This window comes from Coregonus lavaretus (assembly GCF_964263955.1).
Source record: "Coregonus lavaretus genome assembly, chromosome: 13".
In the NCBI taxonomy this organism is placed as follows: domain Eukaryota; kingdom Metazoa; phylum Chordata; class Actinopteri; order Salmoniformes; family Salmonidae; genus Coregonus; species Coregonus lavaretus.
In genome coordinates, this window is record NC_140000.1 from 51,178,630 (window position 1) to 51,205,619 (window position 26,990).

The window sequence follows — 26,990 nt, forward strand, 5'->3', positions numbered from 1 at the left end:
TCAACCTTAAACAAGGTTCAAGGTTTTTCTGTGTAGCTAAGTTCAACAACACTGCAGTTCAACTGGGGTTGATACATGGTTAGTGGGCATCTTGTGCATTTACATCTGTAATCAAATACCCTTGTTCCTTGAGCTCATGCACAGCTGTATGCTGCATTCGATGAATGACCGTAGTCCTATCAAAGATGGTGGATAAATTTGAGCCATATTAGCATAGACGTGACAAGAGTCAAAACACCTCAAACAAGACACAGTATTAATAACAAGATGTACAATGAGCTGAAACGAGCCACCCACGTTTCCCCACATAGCAGCTTCTTGGCTATGTCATAAAAATAAAAACATGTAAGGTTATGGTTAGGAGTGTGGTTAAGGTTAGGTTTCAAATCAGATTTTAAGAAGATACATTGTTGAAATAGGCGGGTTTTACACAGAATAATGACTTTGTGACAACTACATTCACATTGTCCAGAGTGACTTACAGGAGCAATCAGGGTTAAGTGCCTTCCTCAAGGGCACAGACAGATTTTTCACCTAGTCGGCTGGGGGATTCGAAACGGCACGATTTGGTTACTGACCGAAAGCTCTTAACCACTAGGCTACCTGCCGCCAAGCTAATGACAACCCATATTTCGGGACTCTATATGAAGACAACCAAGACTGGAATTTAACAAGTCCATCCATGATTGACATCTGCTGGAGAATCAGCGCAAGTACAGTTTGTCGAAGTGATTATATTCTCCATACTAAAACTGTATCATAGCAGCTTCATGCAACAATTTATAATGTTTAGTCAATTTCTGCATTATAATAGGCCTACCAGTAGGGTGCTGACAGCAAAATATTTGCAAACTCAGACTTTTCATTTTATTACAAAAGGAGGCTATAGCCTACTTTTTAGGGCTTGGAATTGCAAGGGACCTCACAATACAGGGCCGGACTACCGCATGTGGAGCCCCGGGGTTTATATATATATATATATATATATACACACTACCAGTCAAAACTTTGGACACACCTACTCATTCAAGGGTTTTTCTTTATTTTTGTTATTTTTTTACATTGTAAAATAATAGTGAAGAGATCAAAACTTTGATAACACACATGGAATCATGTAGTAACCAAATAAGTGTTAAACGAATGAAAATATATTTTATATTTGAGATTCTTCAAATAGCCACCCTTTGCCTTGATGACAGCTTTGCACACTCTTGGCATTCTCTCAACCAGCTTCATGAGGTAGTCACCTGGAATGCATTTCAATTAACAGGTGTGCCTTCTAAAAAGTTAATTTGTGGAATTTAATTCCTTCTTAATGTGTTTGAGCCAATCAGTTGTGTTGTGACAAGGTAGGGGGGTATACAGAAGATAGCCCTATTTGGTAAAAGACCAAGTCCATATTATGGCAAGAACAGCTCAAATAAGCAAAGAGAAATGACAGTCCATCATTACTTTAAGACATGAAGGTCAGTTAATGCTGAAAATGTCAAGAGCTTTGAAAGTTTCTTCAAGTGCAGTCGCAAAAACCATCAAGCGCTATGATGAAACTGGCTCTCATGAGGACAACCACAGGAATGGAAGACCCAGAGTTACCTCTGCTGCAGAGGATACGTTCATTAGAGTTACCAGCCTCAGAAATTGCAGCCCAAATAAATGCTTCTCAGAGTTCAAGTAACAGACACATCTCAACATCAACTGTTCAGAGGGGACTGTGTGAATCAGGCCTTCATGGTCGAATTGCTGCAAAGAAACCACTACTAAAGGACACCAATAATAAGAAGAGACTTGCTTGGGCCAAGAAACATGAGCAATGGACATTAGACCGGTGGAAATGTGTCCTTTGGTCTGGAGTCCAAATTGGAGATTTTTGGTTCAAACCGCCATGTCTTTGTGAGACGTGGTGTAGGTGAACGGATGATCTCTGCATGTGTAGTTCCCACCGTAAAGCATGGAGGAGGAGGTGTTATGGTGTGGGGGTGCTTTGCTGGTGACACTGTCTGTGATTTATTTATAATTCAAGGCACACTTAACCAGCATGGCTACCACAGCATTCTACAGCTATACGCCATCCCATCTGGTTTGGGCTTAGTGAGACTATCATTTGTTTTTCAACAGGACAATGACCCCACACACCTCCAGGCTGTGTAAGGGCTATTTTACCAATAAGGAGAGTGATGGAGTGCTGCATCAGATGACCTGGCCTCCACAATCCCCAACCTCAACCCAATTGAGATGGTTTGGGATGAGTCGGACGGCAGAGTGAAGGAGCATATGTGGGAACTCCTTCAAGGCTGTTGGAAAAGCATTCCATGTGAAGCTGGTTGAGAGAATGCCAAGAGTGTGCAAAGCTGTCATATTGGCAAAGGGTGGCTACTTGAAAAATCTCAAATATAAAATATATTTTGATTTGTTTAACACTTTTTTGGTTACTACATGATTCCATATGTGCTATTTCATAGTTTTCATGTCTTCACTGTTATTCTACAATGTAAAAAATAGGAAAAATAAAGAAAAATCCTTGAATGAGTAGGTGTGTCCAAACTTTTGACTGGTACTGTATTATATGCAACAACTGTTAGTAAGATTTGCCATGTTACTGTTCATATTCTTCCTGGAACATTGTCCCTTGAGAGGGGAATGTGAGAGAACAATTTACGTGTAACATGTTTACCTGTTTTGTTTAATATTAATAGTTAACAATTCTATACTGTTCTACTAACGCTGTGTTTTTGTAAAGGGATGGTTTCTACTCCAGCTCCCTGCAGCTAGTCTAGGCGTGTGGTCAAGGACATGGGTTTTACTCGAGATAGGGGTATCTGGAGCTGACAGTTGATTTATGAATGGTTTGGTGATAAAACCTACACCATGCATTCCATAGAATGAGTTGTTGTTTGTGTAATGTAAGGTACCAGGGAGAGATGGCTCGGGTATGGATAATGATGAGAGGAACCTTGTCTTGGGGGCCAAATTCTGGTTTCCATACAATAAGAACAGTCTTCATAGCAAATGCTATCTGGCTGGGGGATACTACTATCTCATATTCCAAGTCTCACCTTTTGACTCATTCCACACATTTGCTGTTTGTCATGTAAACTGAGAGGGTGTATCTTTGCTATAAACGATCTTTGTATTGTCTGTATGTCAGAGCTCTAGGCATCACACTTCAGAGTGTGGGGTCGACCAGCCTCACTTGCTACCCTATTAATACGTTCTGAGTAAAGTCATATCCTGATTGGTGATTGACCTTGTCTCTCCTCATTATTGATTAGAATTCCCACACAGTATGCATGGTGGATTGACTAGAAATATGTGAAAATTGATTTGGGGTAAAATATTCCTTTAATGAAAAGCCCAGAATCCACAGTGATTTTTTAAGAGGCTATAAGTCCCATTTTACTCCAACCCATTTAAACCTTTTAATCAGACAGGTGTAGTGTCAAGTGTAATGCTCACAAGGAAAGTGTAGTAGTTACCTGGACCTGCTGTTTGCTATGAGCTGGCACATGCTATCTGTCAGGTAGCAGTATCTAACTGCTTTAGTGTGTATGGAAATGTTTTGTAGTCTTTGTTTTGTCCCGTTTCAACAGAAGTAAATTCACTTGGCTCATTTTCGCCTGTTGATGTACCATTAGAGCTAGCCAAAAGTTGGCTAACGTTAGATATTATTTTTGCCTCAATCACACTAACATTAGACCTGAATCAAACGATGAAACCAAATGATTGAAGACCAATATTCGGACGTTTTTGGACAGCGCAATGTGAGCTTTTATTAGAGTCAGTATAGCAATGTAAGTTACTGAGCTGTCAGTTTCCCTAGCTAATTCCCTACTTTTCACACTGACACGGATACCACTAGCCTTGCTCAACTAAACATTTCATCGGTCTCATCTCAACTTTGTATGTCACTCCAACAAAACAATTTGGAATGTACATTGATCTAATATTTAGTAATTTAGAACACAATGTCTGTAGTCAGAACAAGCAAGAGCTCTGCGCGCCTAGATGCCATTTGTGAAATCAGTTCAACGAAGTGCAGGCGCAAAACCGCGACACGCAAGAGGGGGGCGGTTCAAAATGGAATAGACTCAGGATCTTGACAGCTGTGGTTATTTCCCACCCTATTTGTATACCGAGTTCGTTTATAAGGACGGGTCAGATGAATGCTTGAATCTACTAACCCGGTTAATTCACAGAAAGAAGACGGTGGACAGATTTTCAACTGCTATGGGGATACTCAAATTCTTCATGGGGTACAGTTCCAGAATCAGGGCCTAAAATTAACACCAGCAACCTGCTAAATGAGGGTAGATTTTGGCATTATCTATTTCACCGGCGACGTTGGCGGGTGGTCAGGGCTCCACAGTGCGAGCATTTCACTCGCATTTGTGAATAAATATAGTCAAGTATGATCATATGTATAGTAAAATAAATGCTGCAATAGCTGTTTTCAAAGTATTTCCGCCGGTTTGTGTCATAGCTGGTAAATTAATCGCACAGTCAAAGAACTACAAATCCTATATAGCCTATTCCACCTCGCGCTGCAACACTGCCTGGCTGGGGGCTTTGAGCACGTGAAGAGCAGAGTGAAATATTCATTTTTAGAAGCGCTGCGAACAGGCATAAAAGTTGGTCTAATTTACTTCAAACGAAAGCCTACTGAAGTGAGACTTTGTCGTTGTGTTTCTTGGCTATATACATTGTTTTGTTCACAAGCTAGGTAGTTTTTCTATGATTGAGATTGAACTGCTAGGGAAGAGAAGACAACCCTTCTACTAGTCAGACACAGCCACAAACATGACTCTAGTTACGCTACCACGGTAACCTCCCGTCCTCAGGTGAAATTTTTTGTCTCATCTGTGATATTTTGGTTAAAAGACTCCGGTCACAAAACAATTAATTAAACAATATACCACATGGGTTATTTCTTACCAGTAATACGTTTATTGTTTTAGAAACATTACAAAGCATGTTCATCCATTTTTGGGGGGTTTGTTGGTGTAATTTTAGAAAATATTTTGGCTGGTAGACAATCTGAGTGGCTGGTAGATTTTTTATATACCTGCCACAGTGGCTGGTGGACCAAAAAGTTAATTTGATGCCCTGTAGAGAATGCCATGAATGCTGCCTGCTGTGTGTGACATTGGCTTGGTTTGAAGAAGTTGCATGAAACTGTGTATGTCTAAATGACAGACACTGAGCTATTTAACCATTTGAGCATTTGCCTAACATAAGTTATTGGGCATGAAAAAGTAGAGCATATTTACAAAGGAATGTTTCTGATCCAAATTGACCTGTAACACAGTAGCCTACATCAGCACATAGATACAAATCTGTTTGTGTTGAACTATGAGTCCAAAGCTTACTTTGCTTTTTTGGTCTAATATGGACCAAGGCAACTTGGCTATACTGTCTAATGCTTCATTGTAATACTAATAGCCTACTGTGAGTCTTATCTGTATACCTGATCCAACCTTGGCTGGATCCCACAACCTTGCATCTGTAGGTTATACATTAATTTCACTTGAGGCATAGCGGTTTTTGTTTAACCCATATTTTCTCCCTCTGTAACTAATCTTCCAATCCTGCTCTAATTCTGGCCCTTTTTCCTCCCCCCAGTAACTCCCACTCAGACATGTCTGCACTAGTGGGAGAGGGGCGGGTCATAGCCCAGAGGGTCACCAGAAGCATCACCTACTACTACACCAGCCGGACACCAGGGGGCGATACCCCCTCCCCCTCTCCTCCCACCATCTCCCCCACCCCCTCCTTATCCTCCCATCTAGACACTCCTCTTCCCTCCTATTCCCTCTCCACCCCCTTTCTCTCAGACACGCCCTCTCACCCCACCATTTCCTCAACTCTAACCCCTTTCGCTTCGGATGTACCACCCCTCTCTCCATCCTCGCCCTCCTCCTCCTCCCCCCGTCCCCTCCTCCTGCTCCTCCCTTGGCTTGGCGCCAAACCGGGGGCCATGGCGAAGTACCGGGACCTCTACCTGGAACGCGGCCTGGACATCCTATCTGTGGAGAGCGCCGTGTGGCACTTTCTGTGGCCTCGCTGGGGGCTGGAGTATGGGGCCGAGGTCCTGGAGATTCTGGATGACCCACGTTTCAAAGGGCGCCCCCTTCTGGTCCATGCCTTCTCCATCGGCGGGTACACCTTCACCCAGCTGCTTAGCCAGATGGTCAGGGAGCCACACAAGTACCCGGGCCTGGCCCAACAGGTCGTAGGACATGTGTATGACAGCATGGTGGTCGGGTCGCTGGAGCATATGGCTACAGGTGAGAGAGAGGGGAAGGAAAGGAGGTAGGATTGTCGGTTTGGATTATTACTCTGAGAAAGTAGAGGGATCTGTTACTGAGACTGTGTGTGTGTGTGTGTGTGTGTGTATGTATGTGTGTGTGTGTATGTGGGTCAGTGTTTGTGTGTGTGTGTGTCTGTGTATTTATGTGTCTGTGGGTGTGTGACAGAGAAAACGCCTGCACTTTGCATCTGTATTTGTCACAATGTTGCTGTGTGTGTTGAAGACCTAGTAATCATACTCCCACCTTATCTCCTCTCTTGTGTTTACTGTATGGGGAAATGACATGGGCCTATCCAATTGATTTAACAAGAATTTAAATGTAATTAACCTTGACCTGTAAATAAAATAATCTATGTGTGTGCCTCAGGCCTGGGCAAGACCTTGTTCCCTCGTATCGAGCCCCTGGTGCGATACACCGCTATGCTATACTTCTGGCTCTTCAAGTCCCAGACGGTGCACTACTACGACAACGCAGTCCAGGTCTTCTACAACAGCCCCGTCACCGCCCCGGCGCTCTTCTTCTTCTGCGAGAACGACGTGCTGTGTGACCCCGTCGCCATGGAGGCGGCCATCTACTTCTGGAGGAAGCGGGGCGTTGCTGTGGAAACCAGGAAGTGGAAGGAGTCTGTGCACGCCGCTCATCTACGCTGTCACCCGGAGGAGTACCTCTCCACCTTGGAGAAATTTATGATCTCGCTCAACGTCGCCCCCCTCAGGGAGAACATGTGAATGGCTCATGTGCTAATCACACCCCAGTGGGGGGGTGTGGATAATTCAATAAAGCCTGAATACTCATGTTCAAAGGGAGTCTGCATGTTTTACTTTCCTTTTGCAATAATAACTACATATCCAATCCTGACTCCTAGCATTTGTGTTACCTATTATTATTATTAGTATCCTTGCCAAGGCCATGTGGGGCCATGTACAGATATAGGATCTTAATTTGACCAGCATTGTCGTAGCAAAATAATCCTGCAGCATCAAGATTTGAACGTTTAGTCTATATTGTTGCTTGATCGGCGGTTAGGCTATTAGCTGGACAAAAAAAGTAGGCTGCATGAAAAGTGCAATACTGTTAATATAACCGTGTGTTGGTGTGTTTTTTTTGTGTGAATTTATGTAAATCACAACGGTCATCTGCATTTCCTGCGGTGCATGAAAATTCTCAGCAACAAAAGTGATCAAATTAAGGTACTACATCTGTATGTGAGCAGGTGCACGTTCTGGTTTTTACCCTAGCACTACACAGCTGATTCAAATAATCAAAGCTTGATGATGAGTTGGTTATTTGAATCATCTGTGTACTGCTAGGGCAAAAACCAAAACGTGCACCCAGGGGTGGCCCCAGGACCCATTTTGGGTAACCCTGGTCTATGACACAGTCCATACGCACCAGATAACAGCAAGATCACTATGTTAATGGTGAAACACATGAGACACAGCTCACTATCCATTGATTCACAATAGAAATTGATTTATTATTTATTGTAAGTATCGATTGTAATTGTTTTTACATTAGTATACATTAATTCTCAATAGCTTGTGATAGGGACTAGGGTGGAAGAGAGAGAGAAGAGGAGGAATACAGAGGGAGTGTGAGGGTAAGAAGAAAGGAATGAAATGGATAAGAAAATAAACGCAGGAGATGGGGAAGAGATAATATGTGAGAGGTGGAAAAAAGACAGATATGCTACTGAGAAGTCTGGACAAGAAGTCCCAAGATGATGAGCTATATGTAAACCAAGTCTCATTTAGTCCTGTCATCACAGTCCATCTACAGTATCATGCCATCTGCTTTCCCCTGCTGTTGGTCACTTCTCTGATCCAACCCAAGAGTGTGGAGTTATAACAGTGACATGCAATTTCCAAGCAATGCTAACATGATAACACAAATGGTGATGTCTACACCTATGTTTTAATGGTCAAGGATTACAATGGTGCCATGTAAAACCTAAAAATCGCCCCCTGGTGGCTGTGACAGCCATTTTGCTACTCTGCCATAGCCAGACAATGTATTTTCCTTATATTTGCTGAACCAAACATGATAACACGAAAAACAACACCAGAAAAGGTGCTGTCTACGCTTATGTTTTGATGGTGAAACATTACATTGTTGCCATGTACAACCTCAGAAATGCTGCTAAAATACATTAAAAGAAAGGACAAGAAGTCAAGATGAGGTACTGTAAATGTAAAACAAGTCTCATTCTGTCCTGTCATCACAGTCCATTTATCATGCCATCTGCTTTCCCCTGCTGTTGGTCACTTCTCTGATCTAACCCAAGAGTTCAAAGTTCATAACAACAGTGATACTCAATTCCCAAGCATTGCTGCCTCAGTTGATCTCCACACTATATGCTTTCTCCCATGCACCGGGCTTATCCAAGTGAGGGTTAGCCCTCTTCAGTCACAGAAAACCACAACCAGGCCCTATCCTGGAAGTAGTTAATGACTGTCAACTCAATGAGTAGTGACAAACAGAATCTCTCAGAGGTTTTCTTATGATGCATTTCCAGCTTCTGTAGCATATAATTGATAAAAATGTGGACAACAATGCTATGTAGCAGGATTTTTTCCCCCTCTGCAATTCAATGTAGTTTGTATTCAACTTTTTTGTCTAGACAGTACATGTTTGTTTTTGGTCTCACAAAATAAACAGTTGTTTATGAGGAGGTAAAGGGTTAACTTGTGGTGAAGTATCTTGGCCAAGGGTACACCCTGTGAATTCCCATCCCAATGTGATATTGACTGCACACACCCCAGTTGGCATGGGTTTGCACTTGAGGAACAACCTGTGCCTAACATCTGGCACCGGCACAAAGTGACTTTGAACCACACACATAAATATAGGCACACACACATGCTCATGTAATGGGGCCAGGTGTGGCTAATTGTTGATTAAGGGCGTGGGCCACAATATTTAATTCAGCTCTGTTTGTTTAGTCAGGGTATCCCCTTAACCATGTTAAGGTTCAACGTGCCTTTGGAGGACGGTGACGGTTTATCATAGGTAAGTATGGAACTGTTGCAATTTTATACGTAGTGTTTTAGGCTTAGTGCCTATGGCTTCCCTAGACTCGAGGCTACAGGAATAGTACTGTGTATTTCCCACATGTTACACACACACACACAGGAAGTATGCAGAAGAGAGAGGAGGATAAAGAAACCAATGGGTCAAATAGTATCCGAATAAATTACTGTTGGATGCATGAACACTGTTATAGTCTTATGGTATATGCAGAACAGTGAGCTACTCTACAATAAGTATGCTGATCTTACCCCGGCCAAGGTGGCCATCTTTGGAGGCCCACGACCAGCCCCTTCCCTGGAGGTGTATGAGACTTCTGGAAGTCTTATTTATTTGATAGAACTGTGGACACCAATGTTTTGCAGCAGGCTTATGGGAAGATGGAGCACTCCAGCTATGTTCTGGTGGATCAGGAGATCTGGAGGATGGGGGTGGATCGGCCACACCCTCAGAACGCCCCCCTCCAACATCACCAGGCAAGATGTATCCTGAAACCCAGAAGAGAAAAGAGTACCCAAGAAACACCTGGAGGTGGGAGCTGAAGGCAGATATAAGAAAAACCAGCATGGGGTGAAATGAGCTGGAGAATACTGCCCTGAACAGAGGTGGGACAGGCTGGAGAATACTGCCCAGAACAGAGTGCGATGGGGAGCAGTCATCAATAGCCTGAGCGATGGGCCTGAGCAATAAAATTGAAGTTTTGCCTCTGCTGTTCATTTCAGTTTGTCTTTAACTTTTACTGTCTATACCAGGGTTTCTCAACTCTCTCCTCGAGCCTCCCCCACAAATGTTTCACTTTTCTGTTTTAATCCTAAACTGGCACACCTGATTCAATTAAAGGCTTGATTAGTTGACTAATTGAATCGGGTGTGCCAGTTTAGGGTTAACAAAAAATGTGAAACGTCTGGGGGAGCCTGAGGAGAGAGTTGGGGAAACTCTGCTCTATACCCCTCAAATTTGGATCTCAAAGCCAGGTGGGTGCAATTAATTCAGGTAGGACAGAACCAGCAGTAGTCTGGACCTCGTAGGGTAAGACTTGAACAGCCGTGGTCTATACAGTACATGTTAGTTTGAATACACAAAATACTAAACAAACCTGCATGCTTTAAGTGTATTACCAGCCACCACATCTGGATGAGGAAGTAAAGGGTTAAGGATCTTGGCCAAGGGTACATTCTGAACTACCATCCCCATGTGGTCATGCATCTAGCTTTTCACTGCAGACACTGATAGATGCATGAACACTGGATGGGGGTGTGCTCTCTGCTGTCTCCTGAAGTCCACAATCAGCCCCTTCATTTTGTTGACTTTGAGGGAGAAGTTATTTTCCTGGCACCACTCCGCCAGGGTCCTCACCTCCCTGTAAGCTGTCTCGTCATTGTTAGTAATCAGGCCTACCACTGTGTCGTCTGCAAACTTGATGTTGAGTTGGAGACATGCGTGGCCATGCAGTCATGAGTGAACAGGGAGTACAAGATGGGGCTGTGCTTTGTCAAACAGTGAGCGACTATTTTAAGAATGATTCTATGATAGGATATAGCCAGTCCCTCTGCCAAAATGAAGCAAACAGACTAAGGTTATGAATGACATTAGTATTAGGAAATAGAATTACACCACTTTACATGGTGTTTCTACAGCATCAGATAATCCAATATAGTATCTAATCCAGTGGCGGTTGGTGCCGTTTAAGATGAGGGAGAATTTATTTTTATTTTTATGAACATGGCCTTATTTCTAATACAGCATATTGGATGACTGTTCATATTCCATTCACCCAGCTCAATGTAACATCGATAGGCGAAGGTTAAGTCATGCATCCTCCGAAACATGGAAGCCAGACGCACCAATGTGTCGGCGGAAACACTGTTTAACTGATGACCGCCACAAGAAGTTGCTAGAGCGTGATGAGCCAAGTAAAGCCCCCCTGGCCAAACCCAGACGACTCTGGGCCAACTGTGCACCACCCGGGTCTGTAGTGACGCCTCTAGGCCCCCGTACAATCACTTTTTAATGCTGATAGTTGAGTTTGCCACTTTTGTGACTGGCTTTGCCTTATAATCTTTAAGCTGTGTTATATTATTCCTGTTAATGGATGTGTTCTGATCCACAACTATTTCCTTGAGATATTTCTGATTTTGAGGAGAGCCTAGTTTCTCAATGACCGTGCTAATGACATCTTTGCTTGCACAATTGCGTGTATCCAAACCCAGATGATTTTGACATTTATCTAGGATGGACTCCCAGATTTTGTTGCACAAGCTGGTCACTTGATTTTTGTATGTTTGATAGTGTGATGAGTTTTGCTTTGTTGGACTGTTTTGCTAGCACAGACTGGAATATGTTCCGGGATTCTTCTTATGGCATTGAGGAGTACACAACATCAGCCACTGGCTTCATCAATAAGTGCATCGATGGCGTCGTCCTCACAGAGACTGTACATACATACCCCAACCAGAAGCCATGGATTACAGGCAACATCTGCACTGAGATAAAGGGTAGAGCTGCCGCTTTCAAAGAGCGGGACTTTAACCCGGAAGCTTATAAGAAATCCCGCTATGCCCTCCGACGAGCCATTAAACAGGCAAAGCGTCAATACAGGACTAAGATCGAATCGTTCTACACCGGCTCCGACGCTCGTCGGATGTGGCAGGGCTTGCAAACTATTACAGACTACAAAAGGAAGCACAGCCACGAGCTGCCCAGTGACACGAGCCTACCAAACGAGCTAAATTACTTCTATGCTCAATTCGAGGCAAGTAACACTGAAACATGCATTAGAGCATCAGCTATTCCGGGTGACTGAGTGATCACGCTCTCCGTAGCCGATGTGAGTAAGACCTTTAAACAGGTCAATAGACGGATTACCAGGATGTGTACTCTGAGCATGCGCTGACCAACTGGCAAGTGTCTTCACTGACATTTTCAACCTCTCCTTGTCTAAGTCTGTAATACCAACATGTTTCAAGCAGACCACCATAGTCCCTGTGCCCAAGAACACTAAGGTACAGTGCCTTGCAAAAGTATTCATCCCCCTTGGCGTTTTTCCTTTTTTGCTGCATTACAACCTGTAATTTAAATTGATTTTTATTTGGATTTCATGTAATGGACATACACAAAATCGTCCAAATTGGTGAAGTGAAATGAAAAAAATAACTTGTTTCAAAAATTCAAATAAATAAATAATGGAAAAGTGGTGTGTGCATATGTATTCACCCCCTTTGCTATGAAGCCCCTAAATAAGATCTGGTGTAACCAATTACCTTCAGAAGTCACACAATTGGAAAGCTGCCGCGGTCATCCCCCTCTTCAAAGATCCAAACTGTTACAGACCTATATCCATCCTGCCCTGCCTTTCGAAAGTATTTGAAAGCCAAGTTAACAAACAGATCACCATCCATTTCGAATCCCACCGTACCTTCTCCGCTAGGCAATCTGGTTTCCGAGTTGGTCATGGGTGCACCTCTGCCACGCTAAAGGTCCTAAACGATATTATAACCGCGATCGATAAAAGACAGTACTGTGCAGCTGTCTTCATCGACCTGGCCAAGGCTTTTGACTGTCAATCACCGCATTCTTATTGGCAGACTAAATAGCCTTGGTTTCTCAAATGACTGCCTCGCCTGGTTCACCAACTACTTCTCAGATAGAGTTCAATGTGTCAAATCGGAGGGCCTGTTGTCTGGACCTCTGGCAGTCTCTATGGGGGTGCCACAGGGTTCAATTCTCTGGCCGACTCTATTCTCTGTGTATATCAATGATGTCGCTCTTGCTGCAGGTGACTCTCAGATCCACCTCTATGCAGACGACACCATTTTGTATACATCTGGCCCTTCATTGGACACTGTGTTAACAAACCTCCAAATGAGCTTCAGTGCCATACAACACTCCTTCCGTAGCCTCCAACTGCTCTTAAACGTTAGTAAAACCAAATGCATGCTCTTCAATAGAACGCTGCTTGCACCCGCCTGCCCGACTAGAATCACTACTCTTGGCGGGTCTGACTTAGAATATGTGGACAACTACAAATACCTAGGTGTCTGGTTAGACCGTAAGCTCTCCTTCCAGACTCACATTAAGCATCTCCAATTCAAAGTTAAATCTAGACTCGGCTTCCTATTTCACAACAAAGCCTCCTTCACACATGCTGCCAAACATGCCCTCGTAATACTGACTATCCTACCGATCCTTGACTTCGGCGATGTAATTTACAAAATAGCCTCCAACACTCTACTCAGCAAATTGGACGTAGTCTATCACAGTGCCATCCGTTTTGTCACCAAAGCCCCATATACTACCCACCATTGTGACCTGTACGCTCTCGTTGGCTGGCCCTCACTACATATTCGTCGCCAAACCCACTGGCTCCAGGTCATCTATAAATCACTGCTAGGCAAATCCCTGCCTTATCTTAGCTCATTGGTCACCATAGCAACACCCACCCGTAGTATGCGCTCCAGCAGGTATATCTCACTGGTCATCCCCAAAGCCAACACCTCCTTTGGCCGCCATTCCTTCCAGTTATCTGCTGCTAATGACTGGAATGAACTGCAAAAATCTCTGAAGCTGGAGACTCTTATCTCCTTCACTAACTTTAAGCATCAGTTGTCAGAGCAGCTTACCGATCACTGCACCTGTACACAGCCCATCTGTAAGTAGCCCACCCAACTACCTCATCCCATATTGTTATTTATTTTGCTAATTTGCACCCCAGTATCTCTATTTGCACATCATCTTCTGCATATCTATCATTCCAGTGTTAATACGAGATTGTAATTATTTTGCACTATGGCCTATTTATTGCCTTACCTCCATAACTTACTACATTTGCACACACTGTATATAGATTTTCTATTGTGTTATTGACTGTATGTTTTGTTTTCTCCCATGTGTAACTCTGTGTTGTTGTTTTTATTGCACTGCTTTGCTTTATCTTGGCCAGGTCGCAGTTGTAAATGAGAACTTGTTCTCAACTGGCTTACCTGGTTAAATAAAGGTGAAATAAAATAAAATAAAAATAAAAAAATAGTTAGATTGCACACAAGTGGACTTTATTTAAGTGTCACATGATCTGTCACATGATCTCAGTATATATACACCGGTTCTGAAATGCCCCAGAGTCTGCAACACCACTAAGCAAGGGGCACCACCAAGCAAGTGGCACCATGAAGACCAAGGAGCTCTCCAAACAGGTCAGGGACAAAGTTGTGGAGAAGTACAGATCAGGGTTGGGTTATAAAAAAAAGATCAGAAACTTAAAAAATTATTATTATTACCATTATTTAAAAAATTGAAAGAATATGGCACCACCACAAACCTGCCAAGAGAGGGCCGCCCACCAAAACTCACGGACCTGGCAAGGAGGGCATTAATCAGAGACACAACAAAGAGACCAAAGATAACCCTGAAGGAGCTGCAAAGCTCCTCAGCGGAGATTGGAGTATCTGTCCATAGGACCACTTTAAGCCGTACACTCCACAGAGCTGGGCCTTACGGAAGAGTGGCCAGAAAAAAAGCCATTGCTTAAAGAAAATAATAAGCAAACAATTTGGTGTTCGCCAAAAGGCATGTGGGAGACTCCCCAAACATATGGAAGAAGGTACTAAATGAGACTAAAATGTTGCTTTTTGGCCATCAAGGAAAACGCTATGTTTGGCACAAACCCAACACCCCTCATCACCCCGAGAACACCATCCCCACAGTGAAGCATGGTGGTGGCAGCATCATGATGTGGGGATGTTTTTCATCGGCAGGGACTGGGAAACTGGTCAGATTTGAAGGAATGATGGATGGCGCTAAATACAGGGAAATTCTTGAGGGAAACCTGTTTCAGTCTTCCAGAGATTTGAGACTGGGACGGTGGTTCACCTTCCAGCAGGACAATGACCCTAAGCATACTGCTAAAGCAACACTTGAGTGGTTTAAGGGGAAACATTTAAATGTCTTGGAATGGCCTAGTCAAAGCCCAGACCTCAATCCAATTGAGAATATGTGGTATGACTTAAAGATAGCTGTACACCAGTGGAACCCATCCAACTTGAAGGAGCTGGAGCTGGAGCAGTTTTGTCTTGAAGAGTGGGCAAAAATCCCGGTGGCTAGATGTGCCAAGCTTATAGAGACATACCCCAAGAGACTTGCAGCTGTAATTGCTGCAAATGGTTGCTCTACAAAGTATTGACTGCTACTCTCTGTTTATTATCTATGCATAGTCACTTTAATAACTCTATCTACATGTTCATATTACCTCAATTACCTCAACTAACCAGTGCCCCCACACATTGACTCGGTACCGGTACCCCCTGTATATAGCCTCGCTATTGTTATTTTACTTCTGCTCTTTAATTATTTGTTACTTTTATTTTTTTACTTATTTTTTTTTAGGTATTCTTTCTTAAAACTGCATTGTTGGTTAATGGCTTGTAAGTAAGCATTTCACTGTAAGGTCTACACCTGTTGTATTCAGCGCATGTGACAAATAATAACATTTGATTTGATTGATTTGATTTAAAGATTTCGTGTTGAAGGGGACACTACATTGAAAAGCTGGGATTCTAAATCAAACAGTAGTCTGGCCTGCTCAAGCTGTTTTACCATCCATCTCCGGAAGGCAGTGGGATTCAGTATTAGACCAATGGCTCCCCCTGTACCTTTTACCAGCTCACTGTTTTGCTCATGGGCTTAGTCAAGTGACATGCATGAGAAATTGTTTTGTGTGTTTGGCAGAACCAGAAGTCTGAGAATTATTCTCTGATGTTAGCTGGTAAAGGTCTCATGTCTCGAATGTGGATAGGAATCCACCTTGCATAATTTGTTCTGTCCAGTGCAAAGAACCAGGCCTCTGTTTCAACATAAAGACCCAAATCTTTAGTTCTTTGTGCAAGGACAAAATTCATCAAGTTTCATCAAGTCTCTCAAATTGAATAACAATCCCACTGGGCACAGATGCCAATTCAACGCCTAATACATGTTGGTTCAACGTAATTTCATTGAGATGACGTGGAAACAATGTTGATTCAACCAGTGTGTGCCCAGTGGAATGTTCCAGAACTGGAAGGTTGTCTGCTTTCCATGTATTAAAGAAGTGCATGTGGAGTCCAACATCCAATCATCTCTCAGGGGTTTTGACAATGAAAGCAAAGTCACTTGGTGATTGTGCATGGTTTTTGTAAAGTGTGCTGCCTTCAAGAATGAGTCTGTTGTCCCTGAAGTTGTCGCCCAAGTAATATCACCTTTCCAAAATCTGATTCACTGTTGGAGGCCATATTGGATTATCTTTTTTAAAAAAATGGGTTCCATCCCCCAATTTTTGGGCATCCCTTCTAATATCAATTCATACATCCAAAAGAGCATTCCTACCAAATTTGACACTTGTATCCGCTGCGCAACGGTTTCATATCAAAGTATAATTACATAAGTTGTAGTATAATGTAAAAGCCTATGTTAGAATGACCATCTCCAGTTTAAAGTCGTATTCAGAGTAAATTAAACATATTCTCAATAACTTAGCTACATAATGTAACTCCTAGGGTGTGTTGGCTATTTTTAAAAACTTGACAACATAGTGCTTTTAACCTTTTTTAAAGTCATTTGTTAAGGTGATTCATGTAGTAGTTCAACAAAATGTAAGTGGTTTACAGGTTGATTTCTGGCCATTTTTTTAAATGTCAAAGTTACTTATGAAACATAATGGCATATTGTTAAAAACTGGTCCAAATTTGGCACTTGTATTAACTGCATCAAGGTTTCATCACTTTTTGCAACCTGGTCTGATAGTCTAGACTTAACATACACTGAACAAAAATATAAGTGTTGGTCCAATGTTTCATGAGCTGAAATAAAAGATCCCAGAAATGTTCCATACTCACAAAAAGCTTATTTCTCTCATTTTGTGCACACATTTGTTTACATCCCTGTTATTGAGTATTTCTCCTTTGCCAAAATAATCCATCCACGTGACAGTTGTGGTATATCAAGAAGCTAATTAAACAGCATGATCATTACACAGTTGCACCTTGTGCTGGGAATAATAAAAGGCCACTCTAACATGTGTAGCTTTGTCACACAACACAATGCCTATGATAATTCACGGCCCCATTTCACAAGGATCTTTACACAATTCCTGGAAGCTAAAAATGTCCCAGCTCTTCCATGGCCTGCATACTCACCAGACATGTCATCCATTGAGCATGTTTGGGATACTCTGAATTGACTTCTACGACAGCGTGTTCCAGTTCCCGCCAATATCCCGTAACTTTGCACATCCATTGATGAGGAGTGGGACAACTATCCGCAGGCCACAATCAACAGCCTGATCAACTCTTTATGCGAAAGAGATGCAAATGGTGGTCACACCAGATATTGACTGGTTTTCTGATCTATGTTCCTAACTTTGCATATCTGTATTCCCGGTCATGTGAAATCCATAGATTAGGGCCTAATTTATTTATTTCAATTGGCTGATTTCCTTATATGAACTGTAACTCAGTAAAATCTTTCAAATGATTTCATGCTGCGCTTACATTTTTGTTCAGTGTAGTAAAAGTAAGTCCGGTACACTCATATTAGTATGATATGTTATGTATAACGCGAACGTCTAGCAATCCAAAGGATGCGTGTTTGAATCTTATTGCAGACAACTTTAGCATTTTAACTAATTAGCAACTTTTCATCTACTTACTACTTTTTAGCTTCTTTGCAACTACTTAGCATGTTAGCTAACCCTTCCCCTAACCCTAACCTTAACCCTTTAACCTAACTCCTGAACTTAAACCCTAACCCCTAGCCTAGCTAACGTTACCAAGCTAGCTAAGGTTAGCGTTAGCGTTAGCAACCTAGCTACCTAGCTAACGTTAGCCACAATAAATTAGAATAGTGTAACATATCATACATTTTTAAAATGTATAACATATCATACGGTTTACAAATTCGTTACATATTGAATGTTTTGCAAATTCGTAACATATCATACGAATTGTAATTTGTAACATATCACATGAAAAGGATGATGGACATCCTCAAATTAATACATACCATACGAAACATAACATATGATACTCAATGGAGTGTTTGTCGGATTTACGTACAGAATAATACGAAATGCTCTGAGACCAGGTTGATTTTTTAAACTCCCAGACTATATAAAATGTGGTGGTTGCGGCTCTGTTGAGATGGCTCAAACCTCATCTTAAAATAGGCCTGTAGCATATGATTAATTTCTGTAGAAAAATAATTAGCCTGGAAATAGGAAAGGTTGCCTAACAGTTTGTCTTGGGTCCACCCACTGTTATTCATTTACTTTCGAGGACAGTTTTCACTTTGATATCTAGGACTATTTAAACATGACAATGGGAAAAGTGACCACTTTGGGAACAGTTCACTTTACCTACAAAATGGGTAATTTATGTTATATTTTCATTTGTAGTCTAGGCTACTCTTGTAGTTTATTTTATAAGGAAATACCAACACAGAATTTATAGAAGATAGTGCTGAGTTCTAGTTCCACTTTTTAATTGAACTTTTGAATAAAAGTGGCTATCAATGCTGCCGATAATTAAGGTTATCGAATGAACAATTAATAGGCCTACATTTTCAAGGTTTTTTGTTGTTGTCTTTTTAAAGGGATAGGATACTTTTGCTCTTGTTTCAAAATAATTCATTGCGAAATTACATGGAAAACAACACATCCTTGAAGGCACTAGGTTACAATGCTACAGAAGCTGAATTATGTCATATAAAACATAGCATCCACAGTCTAGGTCATGGCCCTCCTACTGTGTTCCTGGAGAACTACCCTCCTGTAGGTTTTCACTCCAACCCCAGTTGTAACTACCCTGATTCAGCTTATCAACCAGCTAATTATTAGAATCATGTGTGCTAGATTAGGGTTGGATCAAAAACCTACAGGACAGTAGTACTCCAGGAACAGGGTTGGAGAGCCCTGGCATAGGCCCTCCGCTACAAAAGCTTCAATTCTTTCAATACATTCAAACGACTCATTAGATAAATGTATTGCACCTCTGTCAAAAACAGCATCAAGAGCTATCAGTGCTACAACAATAAACATTAAATATGACTTTTAAAGCATTAAATATTTATATAACAAATAATCATTAATAGTTTTGAGCAGGGGCGCAACTTTAGTTTTAGAAGTGTGGGGGGGGGGGGCATATTTTTTATATATATATTTTTAATCCAGTCGGATAAACACTCCAAACAGCCTACCCGACCGCTCGGAGGCGTCCGCATGGTCCTAAAGCACACTGTTGCCTTGTTTTGTATCACATTCCATTGATACAACTGGGGGGGGACAGTTGTATCAGTGAAAGTTGCGCACCTGTTTTTGAGCATAATAACAATTATATATTCATAATAATGATAAGACAATAGACATTGAAAGAACAAAGCAAAAAATAATTTAGAATACCACTTTGTGTGTGTGTGTATAAACTATGCATCTGTGTGTGCCTGGCTATCCGGCTGCCTGACTGCGCCTGTGCACGTGCGTGGGGTCTCAGCAGATCTTGAGCTTGTCCAGGTTGAGACTGATCTTCTCCATGTACCTCTGGCCCTCCACCAGGCTCTGATAGACCGTCTTCAGGGCCTCTCCGCCAGGCTTGACCAGGGCAGGGCAGCCCAGAGCCTGGGACAAGGAGTAAACCCACCCCCGCATGCTGGACAGGTCCTCATACACCTGACCGCACCTGCTGTCTTGCAGACTCTCCTCTAGGTCCCCCAGGTGGACCCAGATGGAGGCCAGGCCCTCAATGGGGGGGTCCATGGGGTTGAAATCCATCTCTGGGGGAACGTTGAACTGAGGGGAGAGTAGAGGGATGAGGATTTATTAAATATTATATATTTTAATGGACATTGGTTACATACTGGATTGTATTTCTTTCTAAGAAATCTTTAATTCTCTTAATCATTTTAATCAGTAGACTTTGCATGTTATTATCCTGAGTCAGTCAGTAAAAAAATACCCTCATGTTTTCTGAAATCCCATTCATGTTTGACTCATACATCAAATCACATTTTATTGGTCACATACACATATTTAGCAGATGTTATTGCAAGTGTTGCGAAATGCTAGTACACACACATGCGCCCACACATTCCTATTGCTATTAAGTGAAGGTCTGTAATGTACAGTGTACCCAACCATGTTTCTGAATTTATCCTACTCATGTCCATTGACCAAAGAATACTTTTACGGCGTATCGTGCATACAGAATAGCTGAGTAAGAGGTGGTACCTCGGTCAGATAAGTCTTTATGTGGACCACAGTGATCATGGCCAGCATCTTGATGTTGTTCCTCATCTGGACGACTCCGTTGAGGGGACGACCCCGTTGAGGGTGACACACAGACACAGACACAACCAGGGCCAGGCAGAGAAGGACCACAGAGACATGCATCTTGTTTTATCTGGAGAACAAAACAAATACCACGCTATTTAATATATAGTAATAAAATAAGATATGCCATTTAGAAGACGCTTTTTTCCAAATCGACTTAGTCATACAAGTTAAAGGTGTAATCTGCATTTGTGTACCCATTGAGGAATGTAACTTATAAATGCCTCATGAGCTTAGTTCAACTGTCATACCTCATCAGACCCCAAAATATAAGCTTGTTTTACTCCAATGTTTGTAAATAAAGTAAATGTAAACAAACACTATATAGCCTCAAAACATGGTTCAAACTATAATTTTTTATATCATAGATGGTCACTCCTTGCATCCATAGCCCTGTCTTTGAATTTGAGAGTGGTTCCATTTCTCCAGTCCCATCCCTCAGGTCTTTACCGAAACAGTTGCGAGGAGTATGCTTTGTTATTGTTTCCACTGTGGATTGCCCCTTTAAGATGATACTGTACAATACACTTGGTTGAATAAAAAAAGAATGAAAAGATCTTTCCCTCAATCTCAATACTAAATGCAAGTCAATTCACCACAACAAAGATGCTGCATACAAAATGTGGTTTAAAATGTTGAAATGATTACGTTTGATTTCAGACTCATTCTAACCACTGAGATGATCGCTGGTGCTTTGATAGTTCAACTTCTTTTTTTGCAAATGAATGCATGTAAATGAATGTGTTCAGATAAAAGTTGTCAATTTAAAGTGTCATTTAAAAAAATAGTTATCTTTTTTAAATCAAATTGTAAACAAAAGCGATCATTTGTAAAATCATGAAAAATGAAATTACTGAATATGTCTAAACTTGAATGCATGCATAATTAGTTTCTTCAAAAACGTAACTTTGAGCTGTCATGCCACTCAAATTGACATACTCATTTTCAGAATCTGATGTCCTCTCTCCTCATCCACACCTGTCCCTTAGAGCCCTATCCCGTCACCCCCAGTCAGTGCCGGAGTCAAGTCTTACCTGTTGGTTGTGAGGCTGTGGTGGGTGAGTGATAACCAGAAACATCCATGCCTCCATGCATGGTTCCCTGGCTTTATAGCTGCTGGAGCCCTGTCCGGTTGACTCACAGCCTGCGTGAATCATCATCACTGTGTCACCCCCAGGTCCTGGGCTGCACCTCTCCTCCTACCCCCCTAACCCCCACCTTTTTCCTCCACCCGGACCCAACCCATGGTCCCAGACACACCCAGCCCATCATGGTGCAGGTCAGGACATCCACCTACAAGTACTTATGCTCCCTGAAAAACCAACACACTGCATGGTGAAAGTGGAAGCTCATATCCAGACAGCCAGTTCATGTTTTTAAGTTGAGTTTTTTTTATACCTATAACAATGTCCCATTGTTTGTAAGGAATGAAAGAGACCATGGTGATGAAGTGATCAATAATAGATGCCAATTATCTAGTTATAGATTACATTACTAATCAAAATGTATTTTAAGAGATGATGACTCATACTTTTATGTGAAAATGCATTACAATGGTTTGAGTTTGATTGTATTTGATCGATTCCCATGATTCAAATGTCAATCAAATGCATTTATTGCCATATGAAATTGTATAATTTAGCAGTGAATGGAATTGAATTGTGGATTAAACTGTGGCACATGCGGCACAATTTAGAAGATAAAAAATTAAAGCGCACTATAGTCCCAAAGACTATAATCATCCGAAGGATGCATTTAACTTTACTGACTAGAGTGCACAAGTCACTGGTACCTCAATGCAGCACTGTTTCTTACAGCAATGTGCAAAGTGAACCACCAGAACTAGGAAATGTTAACCTTTCACCTTTCACATGGGCATCCTGGAAACCTGAAGCTCATTCTGCAATTCAATAACCAGGCAAATTATGAGAAACTGTAAGTTATCAAAACTAGTTACCACAGTATTACCTTGGCGTTGCCTCTTTATCATGTGCTGTAATGTAAAGTGCGACGAAAAAACGTTCTTGCATCTTTCTTTATTATTTATAACTAAGAAAGACTGAACCATTTAAAGCATGTGTCACACTCATTCCACAGAGGGCAGAGTGTCTGCGGGTTTTGGCTCCTCCCTTGTTCTTGATTGATTTATTAAGGTCACTGATTATTAAGGAACTCCCCTCACCTGGTTGTCTAGGTCTTAATTGAAAGGAAAAACCAGCAGACACTCGGCCCTCCATGGAATGAGTTTGACACCCCTGATTTAAAGAACTGTTAATTTGCTTCAAGGTGGAAAATCATTTCAGATCAAAGCTTCATGTGTTCATTAGTTAGTATCAGCTGTTGGTGCAGCTCTCTAGGCTGTGCTGTATTTCTTCATCTGTGTGTATACCTGTCAAAACACTGCAGCCCTCGGCCCATTAGAACATTACCTTTTGGTCTAATGGTTAAGTCATTGGTTTCTCTCATGGGAGACCGGGGTTCAGATCCCGGCTGTGACACGTACGGGTGTGTGTTTATGCATACCTGTACGTGCATACCTGGGTGCACTTACAGTGTGTGTGGGTTCATGCAAGTGTGTCTGTGTTTGCACGTGTCAATGCTTGGGTGTCTCTGTGCGTGCACATGTAAATGTCTTTGACTGTTTTTTGGTTTCTGTGTGCGTGTGTTTGTGTCCGTGTGTGTGTGTTTCAGTGACTGACTGATTGACGCAGCCTCTGGGTCTCTGCTGTAAAATACTGGAAATGACCCGTGTTGGATTCCACTGGCTCAGTACAACAGCATTCCATTACTGAGACTTGAGGTATTGTCTTTTTTTCCCTTCCAGACGTTCTCAACCCCATCGGCCAATGACAGCAGAGCACGACAGCACACGTCAATGGACCAGCCATACCGACGAGGGACCCTTTAAATGGCGTGCCAACCCGTTATTAAAACTTGCTTTTACTTGGATCTGGAACTTCCTGTGATGTCTAAAAGATGAGTCCAATGACAGCTCACCAGCAAACTGACCCAAAATCTGGATTAGTGAAAGTTTTGTCTGTTTAAACATTGTGTTTGTGTGTGTTGTGAGTGTTTATGGCTATTTGACGTGCTGGAGGCATTCTGGCTTGTTATTATTGTGGAGACCAGCAATCTTGAGTGTCTGTGCTGCAATGTCATGTTTTTATGCACAAGTCACACTCCACATGGGTCTCTGTGTCTTCTGCTGTCTGTTTCTCAGTTGAATTGAATTGGTTAGCTTGAAGCCACTGGTTTCCATTGATGTACTGTAGATTAGAAGAGGATTGTCCACAGCGGACAAAGAGGCTAAATGGTAGAGTTCCATGTCGTCTTCTTTGCTGCTTCACATCTCAGAAGATTGTTCATGTGGATGCTAAGCTCTTGTCTGCTTCTCGTATTAATCTGCGCAGCTGCACAAAGCGGACCTGGAATGCCACCGTTATCAAGGCTGACATGGGGTTAGACTAGGGAAGCCAGGTTTGTGGCAGTATGTTCTCAGAGAATCCTCATCAGGATAATACTTCCGGTGCTTGATGGCCCACTGGGCCAATGGACACTCTGTACCAAGTACTCTAAAGTTTCCTCTGCCTCCATATGCTCACAATGTGTCAAAGAGGAAACATATGCTCTGTCCCCACAACATCCAAGCTCTTTTTGACGGGGGGTGGGGACGGGGGGCGGTGTACAGGGGACGGGGGGCGCATCACTAATTGGTGCTGGGTTCTCAGTGAATAAGCAGCAGCATGTGAATTCCATTGCTTTAATTGATGGCAGCTGCCCTATAAAAACAATCTGTGTGTGTTTCGGGGAAGGGGGGAACTGGCTGAGTAATAGGCCAGTGTTGGAAGCCGGTTGGGTGTTACAGTAATCCACTGTTTGCAGACGCATTCACGCCACAGCGGGACCCAGTTATGTGTGAGAAATGGTTGATGCAGCAGATGTTACTGGGACATAATACATGTTGTCCAGTGGGAAGGCTGCACTGTGTTTGATTAAAGAAAGGGAAAGATGGGGGGATGAATGGAAGAAAGGACGGGAGAGGTAGGGTGGGATGGTGCAAGGATGGGAGAAAGGAGTTGGAGGGAAGAAGAGAGGGATGGATAAAGGAGTTGGAGGGAAGGAGAGAGGGAGGGAGGGATGGATAAAGGAGTTGGAGGGAAGGAGAGAGGGAGGGAGGGAGGGATGGATAAAGGAGTTGGAGGGAAGGAGAGAGGGATGGATAAAGGAGTTGGAGGGAAGGAGAGAGGGAGGGAGGGATGGATAAAGGAGTTGGAGGGAAGGAGATAGGGATGGATAAAGGAGTTGGAGGGAAGGAGAGAAGGATGGATAAAGGAGTTGGAGGGAAGGAGAGAGGGATGATAAAGGAGTTGGAGGGAAGGAGAGAGGGATGGATAAAGGAGTTGGAGGGAAGGAGAGAAGGATGGATAAAGGAGTTGGAGGGAAGAAGAGAGGGATGGATAAAGGAGGAGGGAAGGAGAGAGGGATGGATAAAGGAGTTGGAGGGAAGAAGAGAGGGATGGATAAAGGAGTTGGAGGGAAGGAGAGAGGGAGGGAGGGATGGATAAAGGAGTTGGAGGGAAGGAGAGAGGGAGGGAGGGAGGGATGGATAAAGGAGTTGGAGGGAAGGAGAGAGGGATGGATAAAGGAGTTGGAGGGAAGGAGAGAGGGAGGGAGGGATGGATAAAGGAGTTGGAGGGAAGGAGTGAGGGATGGATAAAGGAGTTGGAGGGAAGAAGAGAGGGATGGATAAAGGAGTTGGAGGGAAGGAGAGAGGGAGGGAGGGAGGGAGGGATGGATAAAGGAGTTGGAGGGAAGGAGAGAGGGAGGGAGGGAGGGATGGATAAAGGAGTAGGAGGGAAGGAGAGAGGGATGGATAAAGGAGTTGGAGTGAAGGAGAGAAGGATGGATAAAGGAGTTGGAGGGAAGAAGAGAGGGATGGATAAAGGAGTTGGAGAGAAGAAGAGAGGGATGGATAAAGGGAAAAAAAAGAGAAGATGGACGTGGAGTAAAATAGAAAGGGGTGGGGGTGGTGGTTGGAGAAAGGGGGGCTTTTTGTTCATTCACAAACTTGGCCTGATACTTGATGTTACATCATTTATGGTAATATGTGCTCAAGCCATTTCCAGTAAGGTCAAGCTGATATGGCATACCGTCCATTCAAAAGTTAAACCATTCTCCCTTTCCCCCTCTTTTTCCCCGCTTAACTGGACTTACATTGTGTGTGAAGAATCATTTTCCACGTGGGGAAGCTACACTACCGGTCAAATGTTTTAGAACACCTACTCATTCAAGGGTTTGTCTTAATTTTTTACTGTTTTCAATTAACAGGTGTGCCTTCTTAAAAGTTAATTTGTGGAATTTCTTTCCTTCTTAATGCGTTTGAGCCAATTAGTTGTGTTGTGACAAGGTGGGGGGGGGGGGGGGGGTATTTACCCTATTTGGTAAAATACCAAGTCCATATTATGTCAAGAACAGCTCAAATAAGCAAAGAGAAACGACGGTCCATCATTACTTTAAGACATGAAGGTCAGTCAATAAGGAACACTTCAAGAACTTTGAACGTTTCTTCAAGCGCAGTCCCAAAAACCATAAAGCGCTATGATGAAACTGGCTCTCATGAGGACCGCCACAGGAATGGAACACCCAGAGTTACCTCTGCTGCAGAGGATAAGTTCATTAGAGTTACCAGCCTCAGAAATTGCAGCCCAAATAAATGCTTCACAGAGTTTAGGTTACAGACACATCTCAACATCAACTGTTCAAAGGAGACTGTGTGAATCAGGCCTTCATGGTCGAATTGCTGCAAAGAAACCACTACTAAAGGACACCAATAATAAGAAGAGACTTGCTTGGGTCATGAAACATGAGCAATGGACATTAGACCGGTGGAAATCTGTCCTTTGGTCTGGAGTCCAAATGTGAGATTTTTGGTTCTAACCGCTGTGTCTTTGTGAGACGCAGTGTGGGTGAATGGATGATCTCTGCATGTATATTTCCCACTGTAAAGCATGGAGGAGGAGGTGTTATGGTGTGGGGGTGCTTTGCTGGTGACACTGTCTGTGATTTATTTAGAATTCAAGGCACACTTAACCAGCATGGCTACCATAGCATTCTGCAGCGATACGCCATCCCATCTGGTTTGGACATAGTGGGACTATCATTTGTTTTTCAACAGGACAATGACCCAACACACCTCCAAGCTGTGTAAGGGCTATTTTACCAAGAAGGAGAATGATGGAGTGCTGCATCAGATGACCTGGCCTCCACAATCCCCCGACCTCAACCAAATTGAGATGGTTTGGCATGAGTCG

The 26,990-nt window shown here is 42.7% G+C and overlaps 2 protein-coding genes across 6 annotated transcripts; one reads left to right on the forward strand and one right to left on the reverse strand.

The window, feature by feature from the left end:
- The first annotated feature begins 377 nt into the window (after nt 1–377).
- LOC311140727 (transmembrane protein 53-like) lies at nt 378–7,163 on the forward strand. 4 transcript variants are annotated; one of them, XM_084175934.1, is made up of 3 exons: nt 378–728; nt 5,617–6,281; nt 6,672–7,163. In XM_084175934.1, the coding sequence occupies exons 2-3, from the start codon at nt 5,633–5,635 to the stop codon at nt 7,031–7,033; spliced, it is 1,011 nt and encodes a 336-aa protein (XP_084032060.1). In that variant the 5' UTR covers nt 378–728; nt 5,617–5,632; the 3' UTR covers nt 7,034–7,163. The 4 variants fall into 4 exon arrangements, with proteins under 4 accessions (XP_084032060.1, XP_084032057.1, XP_084032059.1 ...); XM_084175931.1 differs by lacking the exon at nt 378–728 and adding an exon at nt 4,057–4,250; XM_084175933.1 differs by lacking the exon at nt 378–728 and adding an exon at nt 4,125–4,835.
- Nucleotides 7,164–18,741: 11,578 nt separating this feature from the next.
- On the reverse strand, nt 18,742–21,762 carry LOC311139180 (leptin-B-like). Of its 2 annotated transcripts, none has more exons than XM_084174071.1 (3): nt 21,714–21,762; nt 20,578–20,749; nt 18,742–20,139 (listed from the first exon to the last, which is right to left on the reverse strand). In XM_084174071.1, exons 2-3 carry the CDS (start codon nt 20,737–20,739, stop codon nt 19,840–19,842), a joined length of 462 nt encoding a protein of 153 aa, XP_084030197.1. In that variant the 5' UTR covers nt 20,740–20,749; nt 21,714–21,762; the 3' UTR covers nt 18,742–19,839. The 2 variants fall into 2 exon arrangements, with proteins under 2 accessions (XP_084030197.1, XP_084030198.1); XM_084174072.1 differs by having other exon boundaries at nt 18,748–20,139; nt 21,619–21,762.
- Between the last annotated feature and the right edge of the window lie 5,228 nt (nt 21,763–26,990).

What these genes read in the sequence shown, in the direction of transcription:
- LOC311140727 (XM_084175931.1), top strand. Translation starts at nt 4,225, where the DNA reads ATGGGGATACTCAAATTCTTCATGGG. An exon ending in ATACTCAAATTCTTCATGGG is followed by an intron (nt 4,251 to 5,616) that starts GTACAGTTCCAG and finishes TCCTCCCCCCAG; the next exon opens with TAACTCCCACTCAGACATGT. An exon ending in GCTGGAGCATATGGCTACAG is followed by an intron (nt 6,282 to 6,671) that starts GTGAGAGAGAGG and finishes TGTGTGCCTCAG; the next exon opens with GCCTGGGCAAGACCTTGTTC.
- LOC311139180 (XM_084174071.1), bottom strand. Translation starts at nt 20,739, where the DNA reads ATGCATGTCTCTGTGGTCCTTCTCTGCCTGGCCCTGGTTGTGTCTGTG. An exon ending in TAAAGACTTATCTGACCGAG is followed by an intron (nt 20,140 to 20,577) that starts GTACCACCTCTT and finishes CTCTCCCCTCAG; the next exon opens with TTCAACGTTCCCCCAGAGAT.